General features: G+C 39.6%; 1 protein-coding gene across 1 annotated transcript in view; it reads left to right on the top strand.

The window, feature by feature from the left end:
- The window catches only part of LOC122545235 (synaptotagmin-like protein 2), a 206,429-nt gene that overhangs the window by 97,391 nt on the left and 81,980 nt on the right, over nucleotides 1-27,058 (top strand). The window contains exon 6 of the mRNA XM_087980991.1: nucleotides 4,142-5,494. Within this exon, the coding sequence (XP_087837117.1) occupies nucleotides 4,142-5,494 (1,353 nt within the window). The remainder of the gene's footprint in view (nucleotides 1-4,141; nucleotides 5,495-27,058) is intronic.

The following is a 27,058-nucleotide window of genomic DNA, read 5'->3' as shown; positions in this document are numbered from 1 at the left end:
TAATTATTTGATTGACATCTAGTTTGTTTCATGCACAGCTTCTAATGGATAGAAAGCCAAGTGGAGCACATGATGATATTTAGATGTATGCAGCCACAAAAACAGATTTTCAATTGAATTGAAAAAATAAGCCTTCAAGTCTCAGGGTGCAGACTGCTTCCCCATTTCATTTGGCAGTGATTAGTGATTCTTTTCATTTGAAAGTGTACTTAAATATAAGCCAGAGATCACTAATGCTAGATGGGTGAGAGGAAGTGCCAGTTGGTTTCAGCTGATGAAGTTGGTCAATAATATCTTGTGACAGTTCATCTGTGGCATTTGATTTTGTACCTTTTCCAATTTTCTTCTGCAATTCTGTTTCTTTTGTAACTATTTTCATTTTGCTTTTTAATTCTTTATCATCTGTGCATTGTTGCTCTTGGGTGAGTGTCTATTTCAAGCCTGTCAGAATTCATAGCTTGTATGACTTTTTAAAGAAAAGCATTGAAAATGTTACCTTGAGCTGTTCACATTGAGGGCCCTGTAGGTTGCCCTTCGTGTAGTTTCTGTTGAGGTTGAATGTCCAGGGTTTTTTATTTCATACTTCAGCTGATACAGTCGTTCGTGTCAGTATTTGTGAAACTTCAGTCTCTGGTCCTCTTACGTCATTGCTTGGGCATTTTTTATTTATTTGAAAGGAAGTTTGTTATTGTATAAGTTAAGGTTAAGTGTCTACAGGTGGAGGTGACTCATTGTATTATCACTTATGCAGATATAAAGTGAAACTTACTGACACCATGAATGAGTTGAATATTTCAAAGTAAAACAGTTCTAAAATCTCACTTTGTGAATGGCTCTAAAATGGAGCAATGATTGACTTCCACTCTCCTCCATCACCAACCAGCTATAAGAAACTTAACAACAGGATTGATGAATGAACGTGAAGCCACAAAATTTTCATTTTTATTTTGCATTCACTTTCCTGTTGTTTATACTGTTAGTATGCTCTTCCACTCAATCCTTGTATCAATTTTAATGTTTTCTGGCTTTTGTAGATTGCAAGGAACTGTTGGTTGGATTTCACTCTGGAGTATCATTTCCTGAGGTCCCCAGCTTGTCATCATCTTTGGTTCCCCAGCATTAAAACTATACAACTCTGCATTAATTAGTACTAAATTGCTAATTCTATTCCATATGCCACAAAAACCTGTGATGCAGAAACAGAAATGTCACTGTGTTACTGTAGGGAGTATTTCCAAGGTTGAGATTAACACACACTGAGATACCTTAACGAGCATTGCACCCAACTTGGGAGACTTTGACATGGATGTTAGATACCATCCATTTAAAAGTATCTATTCCCAAGCAATGAATATCTTATTGTGATCAGAACAAATTTAATTTAGTCTGACGAGGATTGTTCACATATTTTTCAAAAGACAGTATGCAAGTTCCTGTCAGAAACTATAATAACAAAAATTCATTCCTGAGATTTGTCCTAGAGAAGGTGGTGGTGAGCTGTCTTCTTGACTCTTTGCAGTGTCTGGGGTTATGGGAACCCACAATGTTGTTAGGAATGGCATTCCAGGATTTTGACCCAGCTGCAGAGCTGTCTTTGTTTAATCTATTAAGAAACTGAAGATTATGCTACGATAACTTTTAAATAGGTCTGTGTGTTTTAACAAATTCAGTCTCTTCATTAAAATTTGGTTACTGTAGATGGTTGGCTGGATATTCTTATTAAAAATACCTACTTTCCACAATTACATTAATTCATAGCTTTAGTTACCATTCTTAAATGCATGAAAGAATATTTTCTCAAGTACTTTGTTTCTTGTAAATTAGACTTTAAAATGATGTCCAATGGTCATGGATCAACATAGGGGTATTATATTCAGAAATGCAATTTTGAGCACAATTTGAACTCCTATCACTAATTGTAACTAAAGTAGAAGTTGGGCCTGGTACTTTGAGGAATTATTAGTCAATTATAACGATTGGGTTATGGGTATACATGGTCAGCAAATCAAATTCACATCTAATACTGTTACACATGCTACAGGGACTATTAATTCAACAAAAATGCTTATTGTGTCAGTATAAATTCCCAATAATGCTCATGGAGGAAATAAAGGATAAATAAATAACAAATAATATATTTGGAGAGATGACCAGAATCAATTTTAAGTAACTTATTATAGACTGTATAAGCATTGGGAAATTTAAAAAAAATTGCACTCTTCAAATGGCTCATCAAATGTGACATCAATTATTCCAATAAATAGATCATAAAATCTTCAGCACTGGAACATTTTCCCCATGGAAGGGGATGACAAAATAAAGTTGATTAGATGTCATTACTGACTGAAAGTTCTGGTCATTGGAAATTCAAAGAAAGGCTTCAGAAGGATAACGATGTTAATCTTGCTAATGGTCATAAAGACAGATGCTCCATCTCCACGTTGACTACATTTACAGTATGAAAGGGTAATTGAGTTAGAGATTTACTCACTGTAGAAATGATATTTGCAAAACCTTCAAAATATCTTAGTTTTTGATATGGAAAGGGAAGTTTGAAGGTTTACTGAACTAACTGGGCATGATGAGAGATGTTCAAAAGGTTTTGTAGTGATATGTTATAGTTAGTAACGTCAGAGTTGATAAAGAAATGAATCAATGATATTATGGGAGAAAATGTGTCCAGTAAAGTGGATTGTAGAAGGCCGCAGTTACTGGAAATGAAGGCAGGTGATATTACTACATTAGAAATCTTGCTAATTGTGCGATAATTGGATCTGCACTTGTATGGCAGATAGGTCTAAAATTGAAAAAGCTTGCACATCTTACAATGCCAAAAAAAAAACAGCTAAAAGGATTCAAGGTAGAAAAAAGAGCTAGATTCAATTTATTCTGGTGCATTCAAATTAATGAAAGAGGTCATGTGTTATGAACTGCTGAATAATTTCAGTCAGTCAGATGATGAATGAAAAACACACATGATGCCCTTATATTTTAAAAAATAATTAAAATCACATCCTGGAAACTATAGGGCAGTGAATTTCAACTCTTGTGGTAGAAAAGTTAATAAAAACATGATTAGCAATGATCATCTAAAATGTACAGGGCTGACAAGAAATAATAAACAGTTTCAGAATGTTAAACCTAATCAAGCATTGAAGAAGCAACTAAAACGTCGGATTGAGAAAACAAAGAATGCACCAATAACTCAAAATCCCGAAACAAAGGGCATTGTGCAAGAAATTCCAAATTTTTTAAGCGTGAATGAAAAAGATGAGTGACCATTTAAAAATATCAGGTATAGTTTCAGCCTCGTGGAAATCAGATGGGTGAGCAGGGAAAAGAAGAGTCGAAAGAATTGTGATATAACCATATTTTTAATGATTTTAGGATATCCCAAAATACTTTATAAATGATGAACAACTTTTGAAATCCAGTATTTCTTGGAATGTAAGAAATGTAGCAGTTTAGTTTAGTTACACGCAGTCAAAATCACAATGAAATAAATGACCTGTTGTTTGTTAAGAAATGAACAAGGGTCGGGCCACTGAGTGAGAGCCCCCTACTCTTCTTCAAACATGTCACAAATATATTTTACCTTCATCCAGATTCGACCTTTGTTCAATGTCGCATCTGAAAGAGGGTACCATAAACAGCATAGAATTTCCTCAGTACAGCACTGGACTGTCAATCTTGATGATAGATTCAAGACTCTAGAGTAGTGCTTGAGTTGAGTAAGGAGTGCTACCAATTGAGCCAATTCTGACACCTAGTTAACTTAAGCTCAAATTTCCTGAATATTATTAGCTAGTAAAAAGTAAAACACAAAAAACCATAATTGTACGGTTTGCAATTGCTAAGAATTTCCATTATAATTAAATCTTGAAATGGTTTCTTGTAAATGCCTCAACAATTTATATTTTTATTCCTGATTCAGTCTTGACCTATTTATTACATTAATGTGACAGATATGGCTGTTACTATTGGTTAACTCCTTCCAGACTTTGTTAGTTCTTTTTTGGCTTAAATTGAGATATATTCAGAAGATTTTTCTCAATAAATATGTTTGTAACAGATCCATATTACCTATCGAATACTGTGATCACTGACCTCTTCTTACTAAGTTTTAATTCATTTTTCACAGAAGACAACATTAAACCATATATGAAAGGGAGGAATGAAGATCATGAAAGTATGTCTACAACCTTGAGCAATTCTAACGCCGACTCATCTATTACAGCAATTGATGCACCAGTATCTGAAACAAATCCATATTCTGGTTATACTTTCAGTCAACCATCATACTCAACTAAACAAGAAGAGTTCTGGACTCCAGAAGGCAACCTTAATCTGCAAAGTCCCAGAAAAAAGCTCACTGCTCTAGACAGACTGACAAATGAAAGTGACCAAATTGGGTTTTCTCCAGTAGACACTGAAACAACTAGATGGTCAGATCCTTCTGAACAAAGTATAAAGCACAGTCCTAGTGCTGGGTTTGACAGGTATGAGTCAGACGTACCTTACAACAATGCAGACATTATACAAGCACCTGCAGAAAGCAGTGGCCATACAAAAGGATCATCTGTGTCAATTAGAGAAATACCATTCAGTTCAGAGGATGACTATGATGCACAAGATGCTACTGAGAGGCAGAAGAACCCATTTTCAAGGAATTCATCAACATTACTATCAGAAATTCTGCAGGGTGTTAAAAAGCCACAAAAAGACATCACCAAAAGTGAAATAAATTCAGACACAATGGCTGAGCAAAATCCGATAAATGCAAATGTTGTGAGCAAATCTCCTGACATGGATGGTCTGTTTACTTCAAGATCTTCAAATTTAAAACCAGTTGCAACTAACACAAAGATCAATGAATCAAAGGGGAAACATCAAGAGAAAGATAATATCATTGACCAAAGTTCTGAATCCGATAAACCAATAGGTTTAATGAACAACAGATCTAGCCAAATCAAGAAGCCAGGCGAATATAGCAATGATGCACCAAATCTAACATTGGGGAGAGGAGAGACTGAACATTCAAAGAGAAAAGGCATTTTAAAACGTAGTCCAAGTAGTAGCTCCACCGAGTCAGAAAACCTTTCCAAGTGGACCCCAATTCGGTCCACAGAGGATGTGGATCCATTGCCAGAGCAGGCTGAGGATTCTGATGACACTTCAAAGATGGAGACAGGTGGCAAGCAAGTGAGGTTCTCTGCTAAAATGAAGAAGGAACCACTGACAAATATAACAGAAGGACATAAAATTGATGAATCTCGTAACTCTTCATCGATAATGAGAGAAGACAATTCCATGCCATGGCTAGAAGACGGTAATTCCAGCATTTACTCTTCGTTGTCTCCAACCCCAGCTCAAAAATATGAAAATGAACCAGATGTTGATCAGTTTTTGTCTGACAAAGGAACAACTGAGCAGGAATATTTACCATCACAAAAATGGAGAGATGATTCGGAGGCACAGCAGAAAAGCTATCAAGGTATGCTTGTAATCTGATTGTCCAGTTAAGACATTTAAGGTACTTTTCTTGAACTGATGAAAGTGCTTTTCCTTACTCACTCTGATAATTTATGTTTTTGTTCCCCTGCCAATTGAAAGCAACTCTTCAGTACATCTCAAATGACAAACAGTGACCTTTAATAAAACTTGGGAAAGGAATGGAGAGAGGAGAGAAGTTGTTGGATGAGAATAGAGGGAAGGAAGCATAGAAATAATGGATAGAAGAGATAGAGGACAGAAATGGATGCAAATGGATGAAAAATGACACCATGGAGGAAGATGAAGGATAGGAAATAGGTGGGTGAGAGGGTTAATGGGGTAGGGAGCAGGAGTGGTGGCAGGGAAAGGACAAATATTTTGCGAACAACTTTAACTCTGTCAGAGGTCCAATTGAAAATACTTAAATAAAAAAGATATAGCAGCTAGACAGCTGCTTGTGAAGAACCACAGGAGTAAAAAACAAGAGGCAGAGAGCAGTACACTGGCTGGGGAAAGTCTGTACTCACTACAATGGAACTGTTGATCCTCAATCTAAATAACTCCATTAGATGTGTTCATGTTTCTGCTGTCAACTATTCTGAGGGCCTGTATAAATTAATAGGTCTGTGTATATCCCTTAAATGAAAAAAGAAGCCCGACAGGAAGTTTTGTCTCTTTTTTTTTGATTCATTCATGGGATAAGGGCATCACTGCCAGTCAGCATTCAGTGCTCATCTCTAAGTCTCCATTGGGCAGTTAAGAGTCACCCATATTGTTAAGGTCTGGAGTCCCATGTAAGCCAGACCAGGTAAGGACAGCAGTTTACTTCCCTAAAGGACATTAGTGAACCTCTTAACCTTCAGATACCAGTGGTTTATATCTAGTGAGTGGGAGGCCTCAAAGGTTTTCCCCGTTTAAGTGGAGCAGTACCTTAGTAACTTTTCAAAGCATAAATGATGGACCCATTACTATCGTTTGATCGTGCCAAAGAGTCATTGTACTCTTTCTCCTGACCCAGCCTCAAGAACGTATTGTGAAAATATGGGAATTATCAGATAATTGTTCCAATTAGAACTATTAGTCGCCAAAAGATAATGTAAAATCTTGTCTGTGATTTTTCAAGACATATCTTGAAATATTGAACCTGTTTTAATTTGGAATTACAGAGACGTGCAGGATAGGTTGATTGGCCATCTGAAATTGCCCATTGTGTCCAGGGGTATGCAGGCTGGATGGATAAGCCGTGGGAAATGCAAGGTTACACAGATAAGGTAGGGGAGTGGATCTGGATGGGATGCTCTTCAAAGGATCAGTGTGGACTCGATGGGCCAAATATCCTGCTTCCACACTGTAGGAATTCTGTGATTCTAGTGTGAGCATCTCTTGATAAAGCTTAAGATAAAAATAGTTTGTGAATTCAGATTGCTGTTGAATAATTTTCAAAAAACTATTTTTGAAAAAAGATAATTTAACTGGAGCTATATTTTTAGAAATATTCTAGAACTAGAATTAGACTAATTATTTCTCTGCTGGAATCAGGTTCCATTGGATTTGATCAATTTTCCAAACATACCCTGTTGTTGCTCTCACTCAGAATTATTAAAAAAAAGTATTATAAACATTTTTTTCTGCAAAATGTGGGCTAAAGAGTAGCAGACAGAGTTTAATTCAGATCCATGCGAAGAGTTACATTTTGGTAAGACAAACCCAGGGCAGGATTCATACAGTTAATGGTAGGGCCTTAGGGAGTGTTGCTGACCAAAGAGACCCAGGGGCGTAGGTTCATTGTTTCTTGAAAGTGGAATCACAGGTAAGCAGTGTGGTGAAGAAGGCTTTTGACATGTTTTCCTTCATTGGTCAATGCATTGGGTATATGAGTTGTGTAGGCATATTGTGTCTATACAGGACGTTGGTTAGGCAACTTTTGGAAGAATGGATTCAGTTCTGGTCTCCCTGCTATAGGAATGATGTTAAATTTGAGAGGATACAGAAAAGATTTATAAGGATGTTGCCAGGATTGGAGTGTTTGAGCTGCAGGGAGTGGCTGAAGAGGCTGGGGCTTTTATTCCCTGAAGCATTAGAGACTGAAGGGTGATCTTATAGAGGTTTATAAAATCACAAGGAGCATGGATTAGGTAAATAGGTCTTTTTCCCAGGGTAAGGGAATCCAAAACTGGAGGGAATAGGTTTAAGGCGAGAGGGGAAAGGTTTATAAGGGACCTAAGGGGAAACATTTTCACACAGAGTGCATGTGTGAAATGATCTGCCAGAGGAGGTGGTGGACCGGTCCATGAATAGGAAGGGTTTAGAGGAATCTGGACCAAATGCTGGCAAATCAGACTATTAGTTTCGGATATCTGGTTGGCATGAATGAGTTGGACCAAAGGACCTGTCTTTGTGCTTTATAACTCAATGACTCTAAGTCATTTTTAGATGCCTTTTATTGAGAATATCTGCTCACTTTTGCAGTGTTCTCTGATGTTTGAAGCTTTTTTTTTTGCATTCTTTGCTGTCTGCTTCAATTTCCATCAATAAATTGACATCTAGAAGTAGAACCTGCCAGAAAGGGAGGAGCTTTGACCCTGTGGCCCATAACAATCGGAGACGTGTTTAGATATTTGAACAGTTGGTGCTACCCAAAGGTCAGCCAAAACTCAAATCATTTTGCGCAGTATATGAAGCTTTGAAAACTGAAAACGACAGGTCAAGTGAAAAGCTATCAAACTGAAGCTGTAGTTTGAGTCCAAGAAGCAATCCAGTTCAAATGAGATTTTGCAGCCAAATGTGTGAAGTAGAACTGCATAAGAATTGAACCACTGAACCCTGAGACATTCCTGCTTGTTAGAAGTATGTTTCTATAGCCAGTGGAGTAATTTCTCCAACAATGACCCTACATTTTCTCAGGTGACAGTGCATAGACATTTTGCATTGCTCATTTAGTTTCCCAATATTGTATAAAATAAAATGTTGAATCTAAATTTTTTTCCCGCGGATGATGTGCATGGAGGTGGAAAACCAGCAAAGGTGATCAAAAGTACTATTTAAAACATTGCTGCCTGTACGTTTTACTGGATTGTGCCCAGTATCACACACAAACACACATCCTGCTGAATTATTTAGAGTACAGGAACAAGATCAGGTAGTGTGTAGGTATGTCTGTTGGACTTTAGCAGGGAGAAGCTAGGAAATGACTGCAGTACCAGCCGGCCGAAGTTGGGCGTCATGTTCCACCAAACCTAGAAAAATTATCTGGATGCATGAAAAGTTCTATTGTACAGCGGGTTATTTCTAAACTTCCCAACAACCCTTAGTGGCCTCCTCATCATCAAGAGTCTAGATCTTGACCCTAATTTGGATCCCATGTGGTCCCACTTCCCCTGCAATTGAATGGTTTGTGGTGAAACCATCTCCCCACCACCATCCCTACTGTGTATAGGATCTTGAATGAGCTCCATGATTATGTTAGGAAGATCTGCCTCTCTCTCCTGAGATCAATAAACTTAGGAAACAAGTAAGAACTCTACCTCAACAAGATCAACACAATTTAAATTATCTGGTCTGGTCATATCTGCCGCATTAGCATCAGGAGTTAACCACAGCAGTCAAATGAAAATGAGACCCAACTTCCTTCCTTACATGACATTTTAAAAACATAAATCTTAATTTATTAAATTAAAGAACTCCAGTGTGTTGGAAGGGTCAATTGCTAACTCCTGTGTGTCCTCATCCACAAGTATACAAATCCTCCGACTGGAAGTAATTGGTATCTTAAACTGACGTCCATAAAAAAAATAGGAAATACGGTTCTTTAACTCAAGGAAAATTAAATTATATGAATATAATCCATCGGTTAAGATGATAAAAAATGTTTGTTATAGGGATTTTTTGTAGTATTTCTTAGTTATTTCTGAATTACTTTTAAACTATAAAATATGTTTCATGTTACAAAATGATCTTTGCATTTAAAGTTTAATATTGAACAATGGTAAAACAATTATCATATGAGATAGGTAATCACATCAGCGTTTAGAGGTAAAGTATGAATTCCTGTTTGATTTGTGAATGTTGATAATTTGGCAGAAAGTTTGAATCATGCGGTAAATGAGACTCTGGGATATTTTCCTCAGTCATGGCATATTATCAGTGGATCATATTTATTGCCTGAAAATGCATCTGTAGACCAGCTGAATTATGATTGCTCTTTTTTTCTGGTTCTTAATATAATATTAGAGTTTTGCTTTCAAACAATAAAAGTTTACTTGCAGCATCACTGATATCTCATTGCATCCCCCAGTATCTCCCATTTAATCATACAACACATAATCAGAAATTTCATTTACTCTCAGAGCCACAGACTTGATCTTTCTGTCCATCAGCACTACTTCACGTTGGCTCAGAACTGTTCTGCCCCTCCGTTCCACTTCATCTACCAGCTGATTTAACAGGCTAACAAGAAACAATTTCTTTCCCTCTCGGGCATCAAGGAATGCAAGGTGCAACAACTTATCGATACTCACACTCTTCTGGAACCTTCTTCCCTTCCCCTTCCCTCTGACTCCATTCCCTCTCCTCACCCCAGTCCCCATTGAGTTTTTACTATTCTAGACGTGCGTTTGATCGCTGAACTGGAAGGTTCGGTTTCAGATACTTTGTCAGTACACTAGGTAACATCGTCAGTGAGCCTCCGGTGAAGCGCGGTTGTTATGTCCCGCTTTTTATTTGGTGATGTCATTTCCAGTTCTTTTTCTCCGAGAATGGTCCATATCAACCTGTTTAATGATAGAGTTTTGGTTGTAATGCCACGCTTCTATGAATTCTTGTGCGTGTCTCTGTTTGGCTTGTCCTAGGATGGATGTGTTTTCCCAGTCAAAGTGGGTCCTTCTTCATCTGTATGTAAGGATACCAGTGATAGTGGGTCATGTCTTTTTGCGGCTAGTTGATGTTCATGTATCCTGGTGGCTAGTTTTCTGCCTGTTTGTCCAATGTAGTGTTTGTTAATGTTCTTGCAAGGTATTTTGTAAATGACATTTGTTTTACTTGTTGTCCATATATGGTGTTTTAAGCTCATTAGCTGCTGTAGGTGGGTTTGTGGGCTACCATGATGCCAAAAGGTCTGAGTAGTCTGGCAGTCATTTCAGAGATGTTTTTGATGTAGAGTAAAGTGGCTAGGGTTTATGGGCATGTTTTGTCTGCTTGTTTGGGTTTATTGCTGAGAAGTCAGTGGATTGTGTTTATTGGAAATGGGAAATGACATCACCAAAGTAGCAAAGAAACCTAAACACACAAATAGAAAGTGGGACATAACACTAGCACTTTACCAGAGGCTGACTGATAATGTTACCTAGTATGGCAATGAAATATCTAAAACTGAACCTTCCAGCTCAGCAAGCAAACTCACATTCAGAACCTCAGCCTGAGGTAAAAATATTTTCAAAACTCATTAAGTATTTTTTATGATATTTTATTCTCTGATGTTGAATGTTCTGTTCTCACAAGGGTCTTGGTTTAAGACCCCACCTTAAAGAATTTCAGGCATGACGTAATGTTGAATGTTTCTTCCATGGCCTCCAAGCCCAGTTTTTTAGATGAGAGTCCTCTTCCCATGCCACAGATACCTTCATCCATCTCTAAAACTGTCCCTCCACCTGGACCCTTCCCTCTGGCCTTATATGCATACTCAACCTATTCATTGAGAACTATCAATGCGAACATTGGTCACCTCAATTTCTCTGCCCCTTAGCCATTTAAACTTATCTCCCCCTGAACTGACTGTACTCCATGCTCTCAAATCCAATGCTGATTTTTTTGTTATTATTGCACTTATTCTTAAATCTGTTTATCACTAAATATGAAGTGAATACACATTGAAAACCTGGTTCCCTTTCACTCTAGAGTTGGTTAGCTAAATTGGTTGAGCAAATGGCTTATGATGTAAAAGATGCTGACAGTGTCGGTTCAATTCCTATACCAGTCTGAGGTTACCATGAAGAACTCTCCTTCTCAACCCCTCCCCTTGCCTGAGGTGTCCTGACCATCAGGTCAAACCACCAACAGTTGGTCTTTCCCTACTGAGAGAATGGCCTATGATCCGGTAGGACTGTAGCAACTTTAACCTTTACCGCTCATACGACAAGAAAACTAGCCAGTTTTCATCAGTTCACTAACTGCTTTGGAATTATTGTCTAGGAATTCTCAGTAGCACATCCTCTGGAGGAATATAGAATTACTTACAGTAATTGCCAGAATTGCCGACAGTGCTAAAAATGAATATACAACACTAGGCTTTATTCTTTAATTGATATTGAGTGAAGGAATCACTGATAGTTTTCCAAGTTGCACTTTTCAGAAAAGAATGGAAGAATTGTATTTATATAGCACTTTCACAACCAGCAAACACCTCAATTTACTTGACTGCTAATAGAGGACTTTTAAGTGGTCACTGTTGTAATGTAGAAATCATCGCAGCAAAAACTTTCTCAGTAGATTTGCCCAGCAATATGGTAATAGCCAGAAAATACTTATTTTTATTGTAGATTGCCATGTTACTCTGCACACGTGGAAACTTTGAGGTTGAAGTTAGCTTCAGTGGAGTACTGATGGCTGCAGAGTAACTTTCTTGTCAATAAGTCAAAATTCCAACCCAAATCTGAGCTGCAAAGCTTGAGAAGGTTAGCTGGATAGGGTGAAGTTGCATTTGGAAGCAGTCATGGAGTCTAGTGTTATGCCTAAATCAGCCTGTCAGGGTGCTGTTAGGAGACATGCTTGTGACATCATCACAGTGTAATATACAACCTGAAGATTTGAAGTTCTCATACATCCCTTCTTACCTCAGGGCACTTGAAACATGACGCTCTATTGGAAGCAAAAACTAATACCTTATATTCACCCTGGACACGTATATGCTGAAGGAATGTCATGTTTGTACATAATAAACAGCTGTAGTAAATACATCAGTTTCTTCAATGCCACAATATCCACTCCTGGTTTCTTACATTATGAGAGATTGCATCAGTATTGCTGCATCAAGTACAAATATCCTATTGGTGGCAAATCTCACACCAAGAGTCACTCCAGGAGCTCAGATTGAAATCAGAGTGTTCATTTATGGAACTCTGGAGTTTTATTTTGTGAAAGTTTTAGGATTTATAAGGTTCCTCTTTCTATCAGCTACTACAATTGTAAAGCATACATAATTTCCTAAGAAAGCCTAGTCTCAGATTTTTATTATTTTAATTCATTGCTAATTCCCAACTAAATGCACTCACCAGTCAATAGTCTTTTTTTCCCTCATCCACGTCCCCAGCTGCTCATAAACATATACCTCCGGGTAAGCTCATTACCTCTGGCATTTTTGCTGAAATGGTTTATGAAGCTAAGAAGCTGTCATGAGAAGCAAAGGTGTAAATCCTAATTCTGTCACCCAATAAGCAAAATGTGCTCAACCTGAATATACTCAACTAGGCTTTACTCTTTAATTGATATTAGGTGAAGGAATCACGAATAGTTTTCCAAGTGGCACTTTTCAGAAAAGAATGGAAGAGGTGAAATTAAACAACACTTTTCACAAACAGAAAATATCTCAAATCACTTTACTGCCAATGGAGTACTTTTAAGTGTAGTCACTGTTGCAATGTAGAAATTACCTCAGCCAAAATCTCTCAGTAAATGTTTCCAGCAATATGGTAACAGGCGGATTTTGTTTTTCATGTTGATTTGAGGGATAAATGTTGGCCAGGAACTAGGAATAATTCTTCAGCTCTTCTTTAAAATAATGTGGGATTTTTCACATTCACTCAAACAGGGAGACAAGGCTATGGTTTAATATGTCATCTGAAAGATGGTATGTCCAACAGTGCAGAAGTTTCTCAGTGTTCAAGGTTGGGTTTGCAAAGGCAAATTTGGCTTGCATTCAGAATATTTTTGTATTTCTTATCAGATCTATTAACACAAATGTCAATTTGGCCAATGTGCTTTAGATTTATATATGTCAAGTTATTGAAAATAAACAAAGCCTTCAGTCTTAATTAAAGTAATAAGATAAGGTCATGAAGATTGCATTGCCAAAACTGTTGTAATTCTTGGTTTACTACCTTATCCTCAATTAGAGGTTGAGTGGTGACCTTAAAGAGGTTTGTAAAATTATGAAGGGTATAGATAGGGTTATTAGGAGATGTCTTTTCCTTAGAATGGGGAATTTCAAGTCTGGGAGTATATTTTTAGGGTGGGAGGAGAGAGTTTAAAAAAGATGTGAGGGGCAAATTCTTTACACAGAGGGTGGTTTGCATGTGGAATAAACTTCCTGAGGAAGTTGTGGATGTGGACACAGTTACAACATTTAAAAGACATTTAGTTAAGTACATGAAGAGGAAAGATTTGGAGGGATATGGATCCGGAGCAGGCAAGTGGGACTAGTTTAGTTTGGAATTGTGTTTAACATGCACTGATTGGACCAAAGGGCCTGTTCTGTGCTGTATGATTCTGATTATGACCTCAATGAGTATTGAAATATTAAAATGATTCAAGTAAACTTAAAATATAGTTGGAAATCGCAAAATTTGATAAACTGAATGAGAGTTGCATTGATTTTATTTGTGTATTATGTGAGAAGAGTTAGTGAAATTATCTCTTCTAATGACAGGTATATCAAAACACTGAGTATGAACAAATTTAGTAGTTAAATTTAATGCAGTGAGGGGATTGGCAAGATTGTGATTTTTTAAAAGTTTGGAAATTATTGACAATTTTAAATATGGTAAATTCAATTGCTATGTCACATGTTGATTACTTTCTAAAGGGCATAGAGTTTTAAAAATATAATATTTACATAAATAAGGAAGCAATTGTACAATAACCTCTAGCCATTTAACTTCTGGATGGTAAAAATTACAGAGCGAACAGATATGCTTTGCTGTATCCCTCTATTTAATTAGAGTATTAGCGAGTATTGAGGAGGTTTGTAGCTCAAGTTCAGGTTCTGGATGTAGATTTGTTCACTGAGCTGGAAGGTTCATTTTCAGATGTTTCATCACCATACTAAGTGACATTCGTTTTGCTTTTCTTTATTGGGTCTTTCAAGTTCATTTGCTGCTGTTTTAGTGTGTTGGTGGGTTCTTGGAAATGACTGCCAGACTAGTCAGACCTCTTGGCATCATGGTAACCCACAAACCCACCTACACACTTAAACAGCAGCAAATGAACAGACAACAATCAAAACTAATGTAATTTACAAAATACCTTGTAAGAACTGTTACAAACACTAGATTGGACAAACAGGCAGAAAACTAGCCACCGGGATACATGAACATCAAGTAGCCACAAAAAGTTGTGACCCTCTCTCACTAGTATCCTTACATACAGATGAGGAAGGATACCACTTCAACTGGGACAACACATCATCCTAGGACGAGCCAAACAGAGACATGTAAGAGAATTCCTAGGAGCATGACATTCCAACCAGAACTCTATCAACAAACACATGGGCTTGGATCCCATTTACTACTCCCTGAGAAAAAGAACAAAAAATGATATCACCACGGGAAATGACGTCACCCAACCCAAGGAAACCTAAACACATCAATAGAATGTGGGTCATGCCACCAGTGCTTCATCCGGAGGCTCACTGATGATATTATCTAGTATGGTGATGAAATGTCTGAAAATAAATAGTATTATTACCTGCAGTCAAGTTTACACAACATATTTTCAAGCCTTTACAATCCTATCATACCATGTAAGAGCATTTAAAACTTGATGAATTGATTTTCTCATTTATGATTTTTTTCTACATACAAATATAATCTACAACCTTAGCAAGGGTTTGGTTATTTCATTACATTCAGTTCCGTGTCTGCTCAGCTTAGTAATATTCAGGAAACAGTAACAATGGTATCTCAGTGGGAAACCAGAGATCATGGTCTAGATTTTCATGCCTCTGTCTGTGTCAGGAGCTGGCCTCAATCTAAAAATGATGCATGAGAATGCAATTTTGAGATTCATTCTTTTTGGATTTGTGGTCTTTTTTTGTGGTTTAGCTATGAACTCACATACAGCAATCTTACTTTTGCCTACTTTATTGTGGGGCAGACATTTTAGACCGCAGAAACTTTGATGGATTTTGGGCTGGCTTTTGCAGAAGATAAAATTTTTGGCAGGTAAATATACATGTACGTTTCTCTAAGATGTTGCTAATCTCATTTATTATTTTTTAAATTTTTATATATATTATATATATACTACACACACACGTATAAGTTTACTGCAGTGATTAATGATCGGATTTTGTTCTTTTCCAAAGTAAGTTAAGTTGACCAGCATAATTTCAGGTGTTTGCATGCATTATAGTACTTTATGCAGTGGATAGAATATCCTTCGAGATTCTACATTCCGGGGAATCTAACTTTAATGTCTCATTTTCAATAATGCTTCAATCTGTAGATTGATTTTTAAATTCTGAGATCAGATGAGTCTTCAAAACATTCTCTTCCAGTACTCTCAAATCTTAAGCCCTATCATCCCATTGAGAAGACCTCAAAAAGGTCAGAAGATAATCAAAATGTGGAAATCTTCATTTAAAAATCATTTCATAGAAACACAACTCTCTCAGCAACTCTATAAACTATCACTCCAGCAGGGCCAATAAAACTTTCATTGAAAAATGCATCAACATCCTTGACACCTCCTAAGCTTCTCTGAATAAACACATAAGCACTGAAAAATAATTTCGATAAAATATGTATTACAATGGCTGACAGTGTCTGTCCATACGCAGATGATGTCACTGTGTGTGCACTGCCAAGGGGTCAGGTAGATGAGGCACTGACTGGTCCGCAAGTGGGAGTAGGAGAAGGCCAGGCGTGTGAGATGATGAGTGAGTGGGTGGGTGTGGGGATGCTTATATTGGGAGGTAGTGGGTGGAAAAAAATCTGCATGAGGAGCGTGAGGAAACAAGGTCACCAATCACTGACAGTAATCCCTCTCTCTGGTCATTAATTGGCAAACTAGGGGAAATCCATGTGAATGACTGTTTTCACAGCACCATCTGCCATTCCCCATTTAAGCGTTATAGTGGAATCCCAAGGGCTGCAAGAAAGTTTTAGATGAGGGACAACATCCTCTAACTTAGCGCTGAGATGTATGCTACTGTTTTGGATCCACCATCATCTTTGATGCCTGTTGAATTATTTAATTTACTAATGCCTTAACATTGTGGGTTGATGTGGACAGGTCGAAAAATAGGGCTTTCTTTGCTTCGATGTCATGTCCTGCTCATTACCAAGCCAAGTAACCTCTGCAGCATTGCCTACTGCCTTGTCCCCTCTATTGTTACAGCACCTCTTACATGTCATGCTTATCTTCAGATTCAACTACATTTGACATGCTTTCTGCTGGATTCTCTCATTCCTCCCACTGTGAATGTCACCATGTCCAAACTAAATTGATGAAAAGCTATATGATGCAGTCCATATACTCTTGCATACACCAAGATTTAACATTTAGTATGACCTGAGCCAAACTACAGAACATTTGATCATTCAATCTGTATATTTTTTCTATCATTTATACTGATAACTGTAAAGCAAAAGGTTTATTTTTAATCTTATCTGTGAAGTTATTCCAGTTTTAAAAGGGTGACAAAAATTTAACATGCTCTTGGTCACCTTTGTTGAAAGTAGTAGAATGAACAGATAGAAATAAAACATGACCTTGGAAAACTATGGCCTATTTAGATTGGATCTTCATGCAGTATTTCTTGTGTCATTGATTTTGGTACAACTGACACAATTCAGCTCGTGGCAAATACAAAACAAATAGTTTACCTGTCAAAACTGCTAAGGATTGGAGATTTATTTAATAAAAGCTGAATACTCTGAGAAAAGGGTGAGAGGTTTTATTAACATTTATACTCAGTATAACTCTGTGAAATTACAGCATTTCATTTATCTCTTTAGACTTACATATGTATGCTGTGCCTGCAGGACAGAAGCACTATACCTGTCAAAATGGCAATATTTAACAAAAACATATAGAGAACAAAAATGGTCCTTCAGAAATTCAGTATGTCTCTGTATATCAGTCATTAAAGTTTAGGTGGCAGCAAACTATTTTGTCCTATCATAAAAAAACTTGATTATTTTTAAAGTGACCATTCAGTCATCCAAGATTTTAATAGCAATAGGTTAAGCTGATGCAGCTTGAAGGTCTCTCTACCTTGTGTCATTGAAACATGATGCTGTTGAGAACTTGTTATTTTGTTAGAAAAGATTGCATTGTGTACAAAGTCAAACAACTTTGTAAATATATTAGTAATTTAATTCATTATCTTACAAATAATTCAAATCATGTAATATCTAATCATCCTGATAGACAATAGACAATAGGTGCAGGAGTAGGCCATTCAGCCCTTCGAGCCTGCACCGCCATTCAATATGATCATGGCTGATCATTCCTAATCAGTATCCTCTTCCTGCCTTATCTCCATAACCCTTTATTCCACTATCTTTGAGAGCTCTATCCAACTCTTTCTTAAATGGATCCAGAGACTGGGCCTCCACTGTCCTCTGGGGCAGAGCATTCCACACAGCCACCACTCTCTGGGTGAAGAAGTTTCTCCTCATCTCTGTCCTAAATGGTCTACCCCGTATTTTTAAGCTGTGTCCTCTGGTTCGGCACTCACCCATCAGCGGAAACATGTTTCCTGCTGCCAGAGTGTCCAATCCTTTCATAATCTTATATGTCTCAATCAGATCCCCTCTCAGTCTTCTAAACTCAAGGGTATACAAGCCCAGTCGCTTCAGTCTTTAAGTGTAAGGTAATCCCGCCATTCCAGGAATTGACCTCGTGAACCTACGCTGCACTCCCTCAATAGCCAGAATGTCTTTCCTCAATCTTGGAGACCAGAACTGCACACAGTACTCCAGCTGTGGTCTCACCAGGGCCCTGTACAGCTGCAGAAGCACCTCTTTGCTTCTATACTCAATTCCTCTTGTTATGAAGGCCAGCATGCTATTAGCCTTCTTCACTACTTGCTGTACCTGCATGCTTGCCTTCATTGACTGGTGTACAAGAACACCCAGATCTCTCTGTACTGCCCCTTTACCTAAATTGATTCCATTGAGGTAGTAATCTGCCTTCCTGTTCTTGCCACCAAAGTGGATAACCATACATTTATCCACATTAAACTGCATCTGCCATGCATCTGCCCACTCACCTAACTTGTCCAGGTCACACTGTATTCTCCTAACATCCTCATCACATTTCACCCTGCCACCCAGCTTTGTATCATCAGCAAATTTGCTAATGTTATTGCTGATACCATCTTCTATATCATTAACATATAGTGTAAAAAGCTGCGGTCCCAGCACGGATCTCTGCGGTACCCCACTAGTCACTGCCTGCCATTCTGAAATGGAGCCGTTTATCACTACTCTTTGTTTCCTATCAGCCAATCAATTTTCAAGCCCATCAATTTTCAATCCAATCTAGTACTTTGCCACCAATACCATGCGCCCTAATTTTACTCACTAACCTCCTGTGTGGGACTTTATCAAAAGCTTTCTGAAAGTCCAGGTACACTACATCTACTGGATTTCCCTCGTCCATCTTCAGAGTTACATCCTCAAAAAATTCAAGAAAATTAGTCAAGCATGATTTCCCCTTCATAAATCCATGCTGACTCTGTCCTATCCTGTTACTACTATCCAGATGTGCCGTAATTTCATCCTTTATAATAGACTCCAGCATCTTTCCCACCACTGAGGTCAGACTAACTGGTCTATAATTTCCTGCTTTCTCTCTCCCACCTTTCTTAAAAAGTGGTATAACATTAGCCACCCTCCAATCCTCAGGTATCGACCCCGAATCTATCGAACTCTGGAAAATAATCATCAACGCATCCACGATTTCCTGAGCCACCTCCTTCAGTACCCTAGGATGTAGACCATCAGGCCCCGGAGACTTATCAACCTTCAGACCTAACAATCTCTCCAACACCAAATCCTGGCAAATATAAATTCCCTTAAGTTCAGGTCCTTCAGCCACTGTTACCTCAGGGAGATTGCTTGTGTCTTCCCCAGTGAACACAGATCTGAAGTACCCATTTAATTCTTCTGCCATTTCTTTGTTCCCCATAATATATTCCCCTGTCTTCAAGGGCCCAATTTTAGTCTTAACCATTTTTTTGCCTTCCACATACCTAAAAAAGCTTTTACTATCCTCCTTTATATTATTGGCCAGTTTACCTTCGTACCTCATTTTTCCTCTGCGTATTTCCTTCTTAATAATCCTCTGTTGCTCTTTAAAAGCTTCCCAGTCCTCAGATTTCCCACTTATCTTTGCTATGTTATACTTTTTCTCTTTAACTTTATATGTTTCTTAACTTCCCTCATCAGCCACTGCCGCCCATGCCTCCTCCTGGGATCTTTCTTCCTTTTTAGGAATGAACTGATCCTGCAACTTCTGCAATATACACAGAAATATCCGCCATTGTTCCTCCACGGTCATCCCTGCTAAGGTACTGCATCATTGAACTTTGGCCAGCTCCTCCCTCATAGTTCCATAGTTCCCTTTATTCAACAGAAGTACTGTCACTTCCGACTGTATCCTCTCCCTCTCAAATTGCAGATTGAAGCTTAATGTATTATGGTCACTATTTCCCAATGGCTCCTTCACTTCGAGGTCTCTGATCAATTCTGGTTCGTTACACAATACCAGATCCAGAATTGCCTTCTCCCTGGTCGGCTCCAGCACCAGCTGCTCTAAGAATCCATCTCTGAGGCACTCCACAAAGTCTCTTTCTTGAGGTCCAATACCATCCTGATTCTCCCAGTCTACCTGCATGTTAAAATCCCCCATAACAACTGTAGTAACATCTTTGCGACAGGCCAATTTCAGCTCCTGATTCAACTTACATCCGACATCCAGACTACTGTTTGGGGGGCTGTAGATAACTCCCAAGAGGGTCTTTTTACACTTTAGTATTTCTCAGCTCTATCCACACTGACTCTACATCCCCTGACTCTAGGTCCCCCCGCGCAAGGGACTGAATATCCTCCCTTACCAACAAGGCCACCCCATCCCCTCTGCCCATCAGTCTGTCCTTACGATAGCATGTGTAGCCTTGAATATTCATTTCCCAGGCCCTGTCCACTTGAAGCCACATCTCAGTTATCCCCACAACATCGTATCTGCCAATTTCCAAAAGAGCCTCAAGCTCATCCATCTTATGTCTAATGCTTCGTGCATTCATGTATAGTATTTTTAATTTGTTACTGCTCTCACCCTTCCCATCAACCCCTATTTCACTCAACCTTATAGCATGATCCCTTTCTGAGTTTTCTGCCTCATTGATACAGTTGTCTTTCTTGACTTCTCTTGTTCTAACTTTCCCTTCAATTTCCTTTTTAAACATTCAGCTTGTCTTCTCTCCCTCGCTACTTAGTTTAAATGTAGCGGTGTTGCAGTAGAAAACCTGCCTGCCAGAATGCTTGCCCCTAACCTATTAAGGTGCAAACCGTCTCTAATGTAGAATTTATGCTTACCACAAAATATACCCCAGTGATCCAAGAACTTAAATCCTTGCTTCCTGCACCAGTTCCCCAGCCACATGTTCAAGTCCATTATCTCCCTGTTTCTGGCCACACCAGCCCGAGGAACTGGAAGCAAACCGGAGATAACCACCTTGGACGTCCTGCTTTTCAGCCTTCTTCCTAGTTCTCTGAAGTCCCACTGTAGTATGTTCCTCCTCTTCTTCCCGACATCATTTGTGCTGACATGTACCATCACCTCTGGCTCTTCACCCTCGTCCTTGAGGATTTCCTGCACTCTGTCCGCGATGTCTTTTACCCTGGCACCAGGAAGGCAACATACCATCCTTAAATCCCGTCTGCTGCCACAAAAACCCCGGTCAGTTCCTCTCACGATGGAGTTCCCTATTACCACGGCTCTGTCGCTCTGCCACTGCGCCAACTTTTGATTGACAGACCTGGCCGCCTTGCAAACTGTCAGTGTCATCAGTCTCTACTGTTTCCAAAAGCTTCAACTTGTTCCTGACAGGTACTTCTCCCGGGGTCTCTTGCACCTGTCTCCTCTCTGCCTTCCTCATCGTCTGCTCTCTTCTGACATGATTGCTGAAGGTCTTGTCCAGAAAGATCTCATTCTCTCGGATGAGCCTAAGGTCCTCGAGTTCTTTGATCAGCGCTGCAATATGCTCGGTCAATAGCTGAATGTGCACACACTTTCCACACATATATGAGCCAGACACACCAGAGTCGTTGACCTCCCACATCAAGCACGTAGCGCACTGAACCAGCTTGGCAGTCATGTCTTCACCCTCTTCAACTGTGTCGTAACCTCCTTGTCAAAGACTCCTGAGCTGAAGCCTCACTCTTCGATCCAAACTTCCTTAGACCCTCTTTTTGTGGCAAGTCTGTGGACTCTTAATTTAGGTTAGAGGAGGAGGGAGGGAGGGAGACCCTACTTTGTAGGACCTGGGGTTTAGAACACACCCACTCTAATAGCAATCACTTACCTTCCCGACCGGCTTTGCGCTCCACCAGAACTTCCGCCCAGCTCCCGCCGCTCTCTGTTGCGAAATATCAGCTCTCTCCTGATATTGCTGTCTAGTTTTGATGCACATTATAGAAATGTAGACACAGACTTTGAAATAATGAATAAGACCTTATTTCATATGAGGAAGATACTGCTTATGCCTCTTCAATAATAGATATGTAACACATCAACATTAGCAGCTACATATGCTGTTTCAGAATTTTTCATTTGTCACCCTTGTCTTAGTTTTGCTGGGAGGGGTGTTTCCTCAGAATTGTCTCACCACTATATTTTAATTGGAAATGAGACAGAACTCTGGTTTGGACACACAGAGCATTTTGTATATTATTTGAGTATTATAAACATTCATGCGTACCGGGTTAGGTTTTCACCACAGAGACAGGAAACATGAGTTGGATTCGTTTTGGGATCAGAAGTCTATTTCTGGTGGAAAATGTAATTAAGATTTTCGTATGAGGAAGCTCTTTTTTGATATGAACATGGATTTATTGTCCATCTACTGCCAGTGGGAGTGGGAGAGAGACTGGTCAGATCAAGCGTGGGACATTTTTAGACGTCAAACACCAGCCATCACTGGGACTGTTGTATACCAAGGAAGAAATCTGATGAATGTTCCAAAGCATTCCAGTGTAGTGGGAGTGCTGGAGGTCTGATTCAAAGGGCAGGATTGCCCTGCCTTCAGTGATGCTGCCTTGGTTCTAATTTTGGAGGCCATGATGGAGAGGTGGAAATCTTCCTAGATGGTCGATGAAGGTGGTTGCTCCACAGTAGGGCACCTCTCTGTACAGCATATACTCCCTTTGTTTCCTCTTCCCTTCCTGTGTCCTGCTTCAGTAGTAGGGTAAGTGTTAGAATGTATTCAGCAATTGTTAAATTAGGCCGAGTCACCATGGATTAATGAAAGGGAAATAACATTTGACAAACCTGTTAGAAGCTTATCGGGGTTGTTACTTGTTGCACTGATAAAGCAGAACATCTGGTTGTGTTTTTGTTTGGATTTTCAGAAGGTTTTAGATTATGCCCCAATTCAGGAGATGAGTAAATAAAATTAGAGTGCATGTTACTGGAGCCAATAAACTAATGTCGATTAAGAATTAACAGACAGAAGGCAGAGAGTTGGACTAAATTGGTCACTCTGAGAATAGCGGCTGTTACTAATGGGATACCACAAGGTTCAGTGCTCATTCCATAGATGTTCACAATCTCTATAAATGATATGTATGTTTTGAGAACAATATTAATATTTTCAAGCTTGCTCTTGATACCAAACTAAGAGGGAATGTAATTTATGAGGAATAATCAGGAAATTTCAAACCGGCTTGCACGGGCTAAGTGAATGGGCAGGAACCATGAAAAGAAGCTACAATGTAAATATGAGAAGGTATCTACTTTGATAGGAAAAAAAAGCAGAAAGACATAACATTTCTTATATGGTAAGAGGATGGAAAATGTCAGAGTCCAAAGGTGTCCTTACTTATGAGTCAATCAAAGCCAGTATGCAAATGCATGCATCGATAAAAAAGACAAATGACAGAGAATACCTACAGTGTGGAAACAGGCCCTTCAGCCCAACAAGTCTACACCGACCCTCTGAGGAGTAACCTACCCAGACCCATTCCCACACCTATATTTATCCCTGACTAATGCACCTAATCTACACAGCCCTGAACACTATGGATAATTTAGCACGGCCAATTTACCTAACCTACACAGCCCTGAATACTATGGATAATTTAGCACGGCCAATTTACCTAACCTACACAGCCCTGAATACTATGGATAATTTAGCACGGCCAATTCACCTAACCTACACAGCTCTGAATACTATGGGTAATTTAGCATGGCCATTGCACCTAACCTACACAGCCCTGAACACTATGGGTCATTTAGCATGGCCAATGCACTTAACCTACACATCTTTGGCAGTGGGAGGAAACCGGAGGAAACCCACAGACACAGGGACAATGTGCAAACTCCACACAGACAGTTACCCGAGGCTGGAATCAAACCTGGATCCCTGGTGCTGGGAGGCAGCAGTGCTAACCACTGAGCTACTGTGCTGCCCATGTTGGTTTTCATTGTTTTAATTTAAGTACAAAAGGAAAGAAGTCTTGGAGCAATTGGATAGAAGCTTCGTGACCCTTCACCAGGAGTGTTATGTACACTTTTGGTCTCCTTATCTAAGAAAAAAATACACTTGTCATAGAGGTAGTGTAATGGAGGGTCACTAGAGTTGAGATGGCTGGGTTATGTTAGGAGGCCCGATTCAGGAAAATCTGTTTTTATTAGGCTTTGAAGAATGAGAGGTGATCTAATTGAAAGTTAGACCCTATCATACTGAGTAGGAATTTTATATGTAGGAAACATGGTTTGTGAGTCTGCAACAAGGAACATGAACTCAGAATAAGGGACATTTCAGATTGAAATGAGGAAGAATTTCTTCTCTCAGAGGATGAATGTAATGTTTTGAATTCTCTAAAGGTAGTTTCTTGTGTTGTTGGAGCTGCAATCATTCAGGCAAGTGGAGGGTATCCCATTACATTCCTGACTTTGTGCTTTGTAGATGGTGGACAGCTTTGGGGAATTAGGAGGTGGATTGTTTGTTGGAGTGTTCCTAGGCTCCATCCTACTTTTGTAGCCACAGAAATTTATTTTGAAGAGTGTGGTGCTGGAAAAGAACAGCCAGTCTGGCAGCATCCGAGGAGCAGGAGAGTCAACATTTCAAGCATAACCTCTTCGACAAGAATGAGGGGGTGGCCCAAGGGGGCTGAGAGATAAATGGGAGGATGGGTTGGGGGGGGGGGGGGGAAGGAAGGGTGCTGGGAATGTGATAGGTCGGTGAAGGTGATAAGTCAGAGAGGAGTGTTGAGTGGATAAATGGGAAGGAAGATGGACAGGTCGGACAGTTCAAGAGGGCAGTGTCAAGTTGGAAGGTTGGATCTGGGATAAGGTGGGAGGAGGAAAAATGAAGAAACTAGTGAAATCCACTAGTGTGGTAGGAGGGTCCCAAGGCAGACGATGAGTCGTTCTTTCTCCAGTGTCGGGTGGCTACAGTTTGGCGGTAGAAGAGGCCCAGAAGAAATTCTTCCTCATTTCAATCTTAAATGTCCCTTATTCTGAGTTCATGTTCCTTGGTGAAGTGGGAGGGAGAGTTAAAGTGTTCAACTACAGGGTGATGGGGTTGCTTAGTGTGTGTGTCCCAGAGAAGTTCTCTGAAATAGAGTCATAGAGTCATAGAGATGTACAGCATGGAAACAGACCCTTCGATCCAACCCACCCATGCTAACCACATATCCCAACCCAATCTAGTCCCACCTGCCAGCACCCGGCCCATATCCCTCCAAACCCTTCCTATTCATATACCCATCCAAATACCTTTTAAATGTTGCAATTGTACCAACCTCCACCATTTCCTCTAGCAGCTCATTCCATACATGCACCACCCTCTTGCGTGAAATAATTGCTGTTTGACAAGTTGGCGCCCTGTCTCGCCAATGTAGGGGACATCTGTGGGACACACGCACTAAGCAAACCCTTGCCCTTTGTCTGGACACTTTAACTCCCCCTCCCACTCTGCCAAAGACATGCAAGTCCTGGACATCCTCCACTGCCAAAACTCTAGCCACTCAGTGCCTGGAAGAAGAACGCCTCATTGTCCGCCTTGGGACCCTCCAACCACACGGGATCAATGTGGATTTCACCAGTTTCCTCATTTCCCCTTCTTACACCTTATCCCAGATCCAACCTTCCAACAGCACCGCCCTCATGACCCGTCCTACCTGCCCATCTTCCTTTCTATCTATCCACTCTACTGGCTCTCTGACCTATCACTATCAACCCCCCTTTCATCTACCTATCACATTTCCAGCTACCTTTTCCCCAGCCCTAATCCCCATCCCATTTGTCTCTAAGTCCCCTTGAGCCACCCCCTCATTCCTGATGAAAAGCTTATGCTTGAAACATAGACTCTTCTGCTCCTCAGATGCTGCCTGACCTGCTGTGCTTTTCCAGCACCACACTCTGCGACTCTGATCTCTAGCATCTGCAGTTCTCACTTTCTCCTCACAGAAATTTATTTGGCTTGTCTAAACCTAATTCAGATATTGGTCAATAATAACCCATAGGATATTGTTTTAGCAAAGGTAATACTATTGAAAGTTCAGGGATGATGGTGAGATTATCTCTTATTGAAGATGAATATTACCCAGTACTTTTATGACACAAGTGATACTTACCATCTGTCAGTTCAAGTCTGAATGTGCAGAATCAATATCTGATGAGTTGTAAATTCTGTGGAACCTGGTGCAAGAATCAGCAAGCATCCCAACTTTCACCTCATGAAGGAGTGATGGTTATTGAAGGGGGAGCTGAGGATTGTTGGACCTTGGGACACTATTCTGAAAAATTCTGACAGTGATATCGATTGGCTGAGATGATTAACTTCCAACAACTATAACCGTCTTCCTTTGTGCCAGGTGTGACTTTAAGCAGGGGAGAGATTTACCTCGATTCCCATTGACTCCAGTTTTGCTCAGGTTCCTTGATGCTACACTTGGTCAAGTGCTTCCTTGATTTCATCTCCTTTCCACTTGACCAATCGAGAGGCTAGTTACAGGTGCTTCCTACAGATCATGGACACCCGGGACACAATTTCTACCCCTTCTAGAGATGTCAAGTAACCAGAGGCTAGGAACTGTATTAAACACAGCACCTCAGTGAGGTGGCATCATGGAGAAGGGTGGGTCAATTGCAAGTGGAGTGTTTGGCTCTGTTTGAGAACCCCTCATAGAGTCATACAGCATGGAAACAGATCCTTCAGTCCATGCCAAACATAATCCTCTAAACCCATTTCCCTCTAAATCTTTCCTATTCATGAATCTATCCAAATTTCTTTCAAATGTTATGCAGTAATTGTACCCACATCCACCACTTCCTCAGGAAGTTCATTCCACATACAAACTGCTTTCTGTGTAGAAAATTGGCCCACATGTCTTTTTTA

Source organism: Chiloscyllium plagiosum, unplaced genomic scaffold, assembly GCF_037043375.1.
Source record: "Chiloscyllium plagiosum isolate Xiang-an unplaced genomic scaffold, Cpla_swu_hap1 HiC_scaffold_3, whole genome shotgun sequence".
In the NCBI taxonomy this organism is placed as follows: Eukaryota; Metazoa; Chordata; class Chondrichthyes; order Orectolobiformes; family Hemiscylliidae; genus Chiloscyllium; species Chiloscyllium plagiosum.
The sequence above is the reverse complement of the archived record's forward strand: the minus strand, read 5'-3'. Positions and strand labels throughout refer to the sequence as shown.